At 43.3% G+C, this 10,642-nt stretch overlaps 1 protein-coding gene across 7 annotated transcripts in view; it reads right to left on the reverse strand.

The window, feature by feature from the left end:
- Positions 1–10,612, reverse strand: part of CCDC18 (coiled-coil domain containing 18) — a 173,194-nt gene extending 162,582 nt beyond the window's left edge. For 4 of the 7 annotated variants that reach the window (XR_009493921.1, XM_059885079.1, XM_015464582.3 and 1 more), the window contains exons 1-3: positions 10,392–10,612; positions 8,144–8,279; positions 7,463–7,637 (exon numbers count right to left, since the gene is read on the reverse strand). Coding sequence is in view for 5 of the 7 variants with exons in the window: in XM_059885079.1 (XP_059741062.1) it covers positions 7,463–7,637; positions 8,144–8,277 (309 nt within the window). In the remaining 2 variants the exon portion in view is untranslated. Of the gene's footprint in view, positions 1–1,486; positions 7,638–8,143; positions 8,280–10,391 lie in introns of those variants that run through there. The other 3 variants (XM_024990069.2, XM_005204323.5, XM_015464583.3) reach the window with 3 other exon arrangements.
- Between the last annotated feature and the right edge of the window lie 30 nt (positions 10,613–10,642).

Consider the following 10,642-nt stretch of genomic DNA (forward strand, 5'->3'; position numbering starts at 1 on the left):
TTATTAGGCATTATCAATAGTTTTCCCCTTTTAATTTGTCATGTAACATTTGATTTTGCTTAGGGTAAAACACAATGATGTCAATGAAGGCATATATACAATAAAAAGTCAGCAATTTGAATTAGGATACACATCAAATTTCTCAAAATTACATACTTTTTGTAGACAAGGAATTTGAATTCATTTTCTAAAATGCAGGCTCAGATGGCTTCATCAAGCAGCTTCCTTACTAAAAGAAAATCTCTCAATTGCTAGCTTTCTTAAGTGGGAAGAGCAAATTTCTATCAAAAAAGTTTATGATGTACATATGTAACCATATGTATATATGAAGAAGGAATTCAAAGGGCCTGGACTCCATCTTAGGCCTGTTCATGCTGATCATGCTCAGCCACCTTTCCAATGGACTCTGAACTCTGTGTTTAGTGCCTATGAAAACAACAACAGAAGGATAAGACCCACTCCAGACAGGGGAACCTTGAAGATCGTATCTAGGTTACTCATCGCCTCAGAGAAACATACACTAATCACCCCTTCCTCCAGACAGGCCATAAAATTTTCTGTATCTATTGGAGTGTAACCTCGGGTTTATTGATTACTGGCTAATTGCTTGACTGAGCACATCCTGAGCACATGAGCACATAGCATGTGAAATGATGGGGTTATTGGGATTGTATTTTCCTTGGTTTATGTAAGTCTCAAGGAATTTGGAGTGGTGGGTTCAGACACATAATACACACGGGGTATAAAAGATTTTCAGATGCTGGTCAGGGTCCTTGGCTAAGAGGAGACTCTGCCTTGGGCCTGCAGGTGTAATAAACTGCACTCCACTATCTGCATTGTCCTTCTGAGTGAGTTTGTTTCCCGGAACGCGTGGCTGCAACATTTGGTGCTTGGGCCGGGAACCTCCTCACTTTGAGGAGACAGGTCTCATTTGAGGCCACCCCGAGGCTTTGTGGCTTGAATCTCCTAGAGGGGGGAAGTCGCCTCGCCCCTCTGGAAGAACTCAGCCTTTCAACGCCCCGTTTCTTCACTTTGGCAGGTAGTGAACGGCAGCAAGGGAACTGAGCGCTCAGATGAGGAGGAACCCACTCAGCAGGGTGGAAGAGGGGGCCTGATCACCCCCCTGGGAGGGACTAGAAGGGGCACGGACCTACAGGGGCCTGGAATAGGCAGGCAGCAGCAATTGCTCAGTACTCAGGTCGACAAGTGTGCTACGGTTTAGGAAGGAAATTTGTAAAGGTCATTTAGGAGGTGTGTCCACGCCGTCTCAGGGAAAATTATTTACCAGCAATCGCCAGGGGATTTTTAGGATAGAAAACTGGTCCTTGTATGCTCCCCTAGGAGGTGTCCCATCTGCTGTGAAATTCTTGACCCCCTCAGAATTGTTAGGCTAGAAGGAAGGGGATACATAAGTGAGTATGAATTGGCCTTCCCAGAGATGGCCTGGGACGTGGGATGTTTAACCCATCTGTGTTTTCATCCGCACCTGATCAAGCCCACCAAGGCAGAACAGACTTTAAGGGAGAAACAGTCTTGGACCACGTGGTGTTCTGGTTCGGTTGTGCTGACCAGCAGGTGAAGGCATGCTGATCCCCCTTCTCCCTCTGGCATCTGGCAGGTAAGGCTCTTCTCACCCCAATTAGGAAGGAGGCAGAATGGCAATTTAAGTGTCATTGAGTGGAAATATCAGAAGTACATACAGTACTGAGAACTTCGTAGACAGAACGAAAAGGAAAAGTAGAAGAAGGTCCGAGAAGGTAAGCAAGATGGGAGGAAGTGAATCTAAGGCAACTGTATTGGAGTGCATGATTAAAAATTCTAAGAAGGGATTAGGAGGAGACTATGGGGTGAAGATGAAGCCTAACCGCCTCCACATACTCTGTGAGGTCAAATGACCCCTATGGGAGTAGGATGGCCACCAGAGGACACCATGAACTTAATAATAGTGGAAGCAGTCTATACAGTAGTCACAGGAGAGCCAGGACACCTGGATCAATATCCACATATTGACTCATGGCTAGGGTTAGCTCAAGACCCTCCTACTTGGACAAGGTTCTGTATCCAGAAGGGAAAGGGAAAAACATTAATGGCACAAAAAAATGACTGATGATAAAAAAGTAAATTCCATAGGATTTGGACGGGGATGACCTGACCCCTCCCCCATACCGGATAACGACGCGCCTGCCTCCCAGTGCTCCACCAGGACCGGAGGCCGCCTTAATGCCCAATCCAGGGCCAGGTGAAGTCCTGCAGCAGTTGCTGCTCCTCTGCCAGCTCTCCCCAAGGTCATAGAGCCGCCACCTTGGCAGGCTCCGATCCCGATGACAGAAGCCTCTGGCCAACACATCCAGGATCAGGCTCCAGCCAAACCGCCCAAGCTATACCCGCCTCTCCCAGTGAGTAGTGACAAGATTGGAATTAAGCAGAAACTGCACTGTGCCAGAGAACCGGAGGGAACGAAAGAGAACAGACAAGAGATTTGCAATGCTAGCTGCTGCTCTGGGAAAGTTCATCTCGGGCCCTCCTGAAAAACCTCCTCTGCCCCAGGGACAGGACAGTCCTTCAACCGGTCCCAGTGGAGGCCCTGGGCCCCGTTACAGCCAAACCAGTGTACCGAGTGCCGAGATTTTGGCCACTGGAAGAATGAATGCCCTAAGGCAAGGAAGGAAGAGGAAGCTCCTGCAGTTGTGGGGCTTGCTGACTTGAAATTTAAATAAGGCTGCCAGGGCTCAGAGATATCAGGTCCCCAAGAGCCCATGGTAACCTTAAAAATGGGGGACCAAAACATTGACTTCACGGTGGATACAGGAACAGAACTGTCGGTAGTAAAACCTGTGGCACCACTGTCCAAAAAGACTACCGCTGTAACTGGGGTATCAGGAGAAGAGATGATTAAATCGTTTTGCCAGCCCAGAAAATGTCAGATGGGGGGTGGGCACCAAGTGATTCATGAATTCCTCTACATTCCTGAGTGCCCAGTACCCCTGTTCGGAAGAGACTTGCTCTCCAAACTAGGAGCACAAGTGACTTTCTCCCCTGAGGAGAGGCCCCCCCTCCTGGATGGACACTATAACTTATTTGCTCTCTCTCTCAATACCACCTCAAGATGACTGGAGGTTGCATGAGCCTTTGAAGGAAGACCCGGGTGGGCCGGGAGAGCATGAGAGCGAGCTAACTCAATTATTCCCTGAGGTCTGGGCGGAAGACACCCCCCCCACCCCACCCCCGCCCCAGCTGGCTAAACATAAGCCCCAGTGATAAAAGAACTCAAACCAGGTACCATCCCGGTTAGAAAGCTCCACTACCCGCTACTGATAGAGGCCTGGGCCGGCATACTGCCCCACATCAATAGATTGAAACAAGCGGTTATTCTAGTAGAGTGCCAGTCGGCTTGGAATACACCCATCTTGTCAGTTAAAAAGGAAGGAGGGCAGGACTATAGGCCTGTACGGGATCTCAGGCTAGTCACCCAGGCTACTGTGACTTTACACCCCGCTGTTCCAAACCTCTATACCTTACTTAGCCCTCCTCCCACTGAGGACTAAAGTTTATACTCGCCTAGATCTCAAGGATGCCTTCTTCTGCGTACGCCTCGCCCCAGCGTCACAGCCCATCTTTGCCTTTGAATGGGAAGATCCAGTCGGGGGCACCAAACAACAGCTCATCTGGACTCCCCCACAAGGGTTTAAGAACTCCCCAGCCATCTTTGGGGAAGCCTTGGCTTCTGACCTGAACTCATTCCATCCGGAAGAGTATGGATGTTGGCTCCTATAATATGGGGAAGACCTGCTGCTGGCTGCCAAAACCAGGGAAAAATGCTGGAAAGGGACAAAAGCACTACTCCAGCTGCTGATGGAAGCAGGTTACCGGGTGTCAAAGAAGGCGGCACAGATCTGCAAGGAGGAGATAAGGTACCTGGGGTTTGTTTTAAAGAAGGATACAAGGTTCCAGACCCTAGTTGGGTCCTATATACTGATAGCACTAGCCTGATAAAACAAGGACAATGGCTGTCAGGTTAGCCAAAGCGGAAGGGGCCATCAAGACTGAAAAGGGATGGTAGGAACTGCCAAGTGGCAAATTATTGTCACCGGAGGAGCTGGCACACAATCTGGTAAGCCAAACACAACAAGCGACCCACCTAGGCCATGCTGCCTCCTCACAGGTTAATGCTGCCTCTTGGGTATTCAGACAAAAACCTCCGGGTATTCAGCTGAAAGGCACGCTACCCTTTGAACACCTGGGAGTGGACTTCACTGAAATGAAAACTCACCAACACTATCGTTACCTGCTGGTCATGGTATGTACGTTCTCGGGATGGGTAGAAGCTTTTCCTACCTGGACTGAAAGAGCATCAGAAGTAGCCTGGTGCCTGCTTAGGGAAATAGTTCCCAGACTTGGACTTTCTACCAGCATTGGTTCAGACAATGACACGGCTTTTGTAGCTGATTTAGTACAACAAGTAAGCAAAACTTTAAATATCAAATGGAAACTGCACACTGCATATAGGCCTGGAGTTCCTGAGATGGTGGAATGAACCAACTGGACATTAAAGAGACTCTCCAAGTGGATCATAGAGACTGACTGCTCCTGGTAGACTTGCTTCCGACGGCTCTGCTCAGACTCAGGATGACCCCACAGTCCCAAGGCTATTCTCCATACGAAATTGTGAATGGGAGGCCCCCCCACCCCCATAATAAAACAGGTGTCAACAAATTTGCCTCAGGTAAGGGGGAACAGGATTTCACAGCAGATGGAACTGGGTAAGGTAATAAATCGGGTAACTAAGTTTGTACAGGAAAGGGTACCGTTCCCCCTTGGGGAACAGATTCATGAGTTTACGCTTGGTGACCAAGTATGGGTCAAAGATTGGAAACATGATTTGCTAGCCCCTTGGTGAAAGGGCCCTTATGTTATTCCAACTACCCCTGCTGCTGCTGCTGCTAAGTCGCTTCAGTCATGTCCAACTCTGTGTGACCCCATAGATGGCAGCCCACCAGGCTCCCCCGTCCCTGGGATTCTCCAGGCAAGAACACTGGAGTGGGTTGCCATTTCCTTCTCCAATGCATGAAAGTGAAAAGTGAAAGTGAAGTCACTCAGTCGTGTCCGACTCTGTGAGACCCCATGGACTGCAGCCTATCAGGCTCCTCCGCCCATGGGATTTTCCAGGCAAGAGTACTAGAGTGGGGTGCCATTGCCTTCTCCGAACTACCCCTACTGCAGTTAAAGTTGCAGGTATTGTCCCTTGGATCCATCATATGAGGGTGAAGAGAACATACCATGCAGTCCCAAAAAACACAGTGGACTGCACAGAGGGACCCCACTGACCCTCGAGAGACTAAGACCATCCTTAAGAAGAAGGAAAAGAAGATCCTAGACAAGCTCGTTCAGGATGAAGCCGCACAATCAACTCCTGCTGCTTGGCCTCATCAATGTGATTTTGAATTTAACTTCCATTTCAACTCAGGACAATGTTTTCATCTCATGGGCACATTTCTACGCAGACTTCCACAAAACTTCCAACTGCTGGGTGTGTAGGGCTATGCCTCTGTCAGTGATGGATGGACTTCCTTGGTGGGTGTCACTGCTCTGCCAAGGAGATTTTAAGCCACTCTCCTCTTTTCTGGGATGACAAAAAGAGACTTTCCTCTCTCTTGTCAATCATAACCTCTCCTTGCTCTCTTGCTGTAAGACCTACAGTCAATAGACTTGGGTCATGGGGTTACATTTGATATAAATGCCAGTGTAACAAAAGCCTAACCTACTTGTTGTAAATCTATCCCTAGCCCTGTTAAATCTATCTTATTTACATGCTAGGTGGACAAGATCCGTGGTTCAATGATATGAGTACATTGCTGCCTTATTCGTATCCTCTATAGGGACAACAGATATCATGATTAGAGGCCTTGACTAATTTCACATAACAGGCCCTCCTAGATAGAACAAAAGCCATCCAAGCCTTAAATGAAGAGCAAATCCAAATGAGAAAAGCGGTAATTCATAATAGAATGGCTTTGGACACACAGCTGTTCAAGGAGGGACCTGTGCTATAATTAAGGTTGAATGTTGTGTATACATTCCTGACTTATCTGGCAATGTATCGACTGCTTTAGATGACATGAAAAACCAGGTAAAAGCAATGTCAAATGAAAACATTCCTTTCTGGACTTTGGTCCTATCTTGGGTGAAGGGAGATTGGTGGAAAACTAAATTTACCACTGTTATAGTTGCCTTGATAGTTCTGCTTTGTGGACCCTGAATTTTACAATGTATTATGAACTTTGTAACCTGAAGGTTGATGTCATTCTCCCAAATTGGCGGTCGGAGAGCCACGGTGCAATATATCCCTATGAATGATGCTCATAATATGAGTTAAAAGCATCAAGAGGGGGGAATGAAGAAGGAATTCATAGGGCCTGGACTCCATCTTAGGCCTGTTCATGCTGATTATGCTCAGCCACTTTTCCAATGGACTCTGAACTCTGTGTTTAGTGCCTATGAAAACAACAACAGAAGGATAAGACCCCCTCCAGACAAGGGAACCTTGAAGATCATATCTAGGTTCTCATCGCCTCAGAGAAACATACATTAATCACCCCTTCCTCCAGACAAGCCATAAAATTTTCTGTATCTATTGGAGTGTAACCTCGGGTTTATTGATTATTGGCTAATTGCTTGACTGTTTGAGCACACAGCACGTGAATGATGGGGTTATTAGGATTGTATTTTCCTTGGTTTATGTAAGTCTCAAGGAATTTGGAGTGGTGGGTTCAGACACATACACATGGGGTTATAAAAGATTTTCACAAATGCTGGTCAGGGTCCTTGGCTAAGAGGAGACTCTGCCTTGGACCCACAGGTGTAATAAACTGCACTCCACTATCTGCATTGTCCTTCTGAGTGAGTTTGTTTCCCGGAACGCATGGCTACAACATATACGCATGCTGGCAGTGGGGTAATAAAAAATGGGAGGAAGATAGAGGAAGAAGAGATAAAGGGTTGAGTAAGACAGAGGAATACACATAGGAAGATAGAGAATACAAGTGAATAAAAAAGAGGAAGAAAGTGAGTTTCAGAACAGGACAGATGTCTAACATCATCCACAAAATTTAGATATAATGAATGGAGCACCTGACCCAGGCTAAACAGCAATATACTTCAATCACTTAATAAGCCATGATTACCTATTACGTACATGGTATGGTACTAAAATCAAGGGGGTTACAGAGAAAACAAGACATTTAATTGCAAAAAGGTAATAAATATAGAAGTTTTAAAATAGAGTAATACATCAAAATAGCTACTCTCTTATATACCACTTAAATTCAAAGAGTCTTGAGCACTATAGTAAAAGACTATGGAAAACATAAATTAGGCATTTGAAAAAAAAAAAACTCAGAGAAAAAGTATTTTAAATAGACAGGTCTAAAACTACTTTTAGGTAGGCAGGTCTAAAAACGATAACCTTATCTCTTGGCTTTTTTTGAAAATCGGTACCACTATTGGGCATTTTACAAACTCTGTTATGAGGTGAGTAATTCAAAAGTCCAAGATGGCTAGGGTGAGAAAGATTTTCCAAAATGAGTCTTTCAGATCTTGAGAGATTAGGAGCATAATCAGAATTTTCACTTGGACTAACACTAGAAAAAAAAGAAAAAATACATTTTAGTTCTTAGATATTTTTAAGTATTTACTCTAAATTTCTACATATTAAGAAAATAGAAAAGCACCTGAAATATTGCTGAAAATCAGATTCCAGAAAAGAACTTGAGGCATTTCAATTAAATTTTCAATAAACCATAATTAGTTTTAAAACTAGCAATCTATGTTTCTGGAGCCTCTATGCTAGAGTTACTTAAGATTCAAAAAACAGTCATGATAATAAAAGATTAGTTAAGACTACACATATATTTTATACTGAGTCCTAATATATTAAAGGTCTTAATTTGTAAATACTTCTATAATAGTTCTGTTCTTCTTCCTAAACGGAAAGCTATATTCAAAATTATTATTTTTTAAATTATGGAGCATTATTCCCAATTCTGGACACACGAGAAACACAACAAACAATAATGATATTCAAAAATTTTACATTCATCAGTTAAAGTCCTAAGTTAGAGTTCTATACATAAGTTTACTCACTCACCTAGATAACTCTTCTCCTAAACTCTGCAAACTCCATTCTGTTATCTTCAGTTCATGTCTTAAGGAAGCAACATTTGCCAGCAAACTTTCTTCTTCATTATCTTTATTATAGAAGTCTGATGAACTAGATTCCATTTCTTCAAAAAAGAAATGAATTTCTTGTACCTTGCCTGAAATAATCTGTGATGTCAGTCAAAATTATCTCACACTAATAAAACTTAACTCGAGTTATTATTTTTCTATTTCAAATGTTGTGAAATCTTTCATGGTAACTTTAAACAAAGCAAAACAGCCAGCAATAATCAATTTCTCTGCAGGGTAAACCCATAATGGAAAGTTCAACAAAATTTCAATGAATCAATTTTTCATTTAAGCCAGGGACTACAATTCACCTTTCCTAGCCATCTTCAATCTTTCTAACAAGTGTGTAAACTGTTTTTATTTGATGTTAAAGATGAAGAAACTAAGAATGAGCCAAATAACTTGCTTGAGTGTGTGCACGTGCTCAATCACGTCTGACTCTTTCCAACCCCATGGACTGTAGGCCGCCAGGTTCCTCTGTTTATGTAATTTTCCAAACAAGAAATACTGGAGTGGGCTGCCATTTCCTTCTCCAAAAAACTTACTCAAGGTCACACAAACTGTAAATGGTGGAACCAAGATTTGAACCTAGGCCATCATGACGCAAAGATCTTTTAATTATGTCACACTGTAGTTTTCTTATTTATTATAAATTAATTTCAGTATGAAGTGTTTGAACTTGATCATGTTACAAGCTCTGAACATCTGACAAAACTGGTATCATAACATTCATATTTTCCTAAAGGTAATTTATTAACAGATAAAGGTTATCCCCTTCTCCTATTCACCATGGCTATAAAATTTAAAACCATAAACTCACATTCACGTAACAACCACAGAAATCAAAATGACATTTAGCAGGTTAACTCACAAAAATAAATAAGAAAAGTTGTTTCTTCAACTGATGGGTATCTCAAGGGTTGTGAAATTCTCTACTAAGTAGCTTTGCACATTAAAAAATCATGATAAATACATTTTATTACTAATAATTAATATTCATAATTATTGTGTACTAAAACATATTAATAATACAACTTAAATGAAAGCTTTACAATCTCTACTACTCCATCTTCCTGCATAATCTTTAAATTACATTTCTCTCTCAGATCTCATTTACCTTTGTCATTGAAGCTTCTTTTTGATCACCCTTCTAGAATTCTGACGACATCTCAAGCTCCAAAAGGTTAGGAGTCCTGTGTATTATAGTCAGGACTCTAAGGCACTTCCAGAAACCCAATATTTTCAGTGACTAAACGATGATTACAAAACTGTCCTTCTTTCCCCTCACCTAGCTAAAATAACAAATTTACTCCACACTCAAAATTTCTCAGATGTAGAGAGGAAGATTAAAAAGAAAACTTTCATCTTACTGGAATAAACTGTGGCACGAAATTATATACTATGGAATCTTAGTAAAGAAAACATTTCTTTCCTCTTTTGTTTCCAAAAACTTGCTTCTGCTTAAATGAGAAGACTCTCCCAAACAAAAGTCAAAGGTTCAGGTCCCCACTCTGTGTTTTTCCAACAACTCTAGTTACCTACAGGATGGTGAAGGAAGAAGGGTAAAGAAAATTTGGGCAAATTCTAACATGCCATTTTGTTTCAACTGAATCAGGTTTATGTAAATTTTAACCCAAGAATTCTATCACCCTTCTAAAGGATCAATGAAAACGTTTGATATGCAAATATATTTTCATTTTCCTAATGGGCCATTTAATACCCTCAAATAAGTATTTCTCCTCCCTTCAACTTAGTTATAAAAGTCCAGCTTCATCGCCTGTACATACGTGAAAAAGCACGTCATGCTTCTTACAGGCCCTGACATCTTCGGGCCTTAATTACAATGCGTTTGCAGGTATACACAGGTACACACATCACACCAAAGAACAACTTTATACTCGTTGTATGTAAAAAAGATGGGCTGTAGTTGAAAAGGATTCCGCATTTTGGAAGGCCATTCAAGGCTTTATATCGTACTGTTCTGTTTCAAGAATGCTCAATTTGATAGAACTGGTCCTTCGTTCATCTGGAAGCAGTGGAAGAAAACATGAACAACTTCCTTCCAGATTTTTCTTCTACTAAAATACGACCCTGAAGAGCAGTGTGAGCAGCGAGGGTGATGACTAGATTAAACGCGTCCGAGGGAACCGAGAGGGAAACACCTGTACCTCTTCAGATAGGCCAGTTTCCACCCTCCAGGGGCAGTCGCTCACCACAAGTCGTAGCTGTGAGAGAGACCCACCAACGACGGCGCACGCCGAGCTCTCCTCTCCGTTCGGAAACCTCCGACCCTCTCCCCGGCCCCAAGCGCCGAACACACTACGGGAACCCCGGTTGCGCCGAGTTCGAACCGCCGCGGGAACCGTTGGGAACGCACCTCCCCAACCGCAGCCCCGCCCCCCGCGCAGCCTTAGCGACA

This window comes from Bos taurus, chromosome 3 (assembly GCF_002263795.3).
Source record: "Bos taurus isolate L1 Dominette 01449 registration number 42190680 breed Hereford chromosome 3, ARS-UCD2.0, whole genome shotgun sequence".
Lineage (NCBI taxonomy): Eukaryota > Metazoa > Chordata > Mammalia > Artiodactyla > Bovidae > Bos > Bos taurus.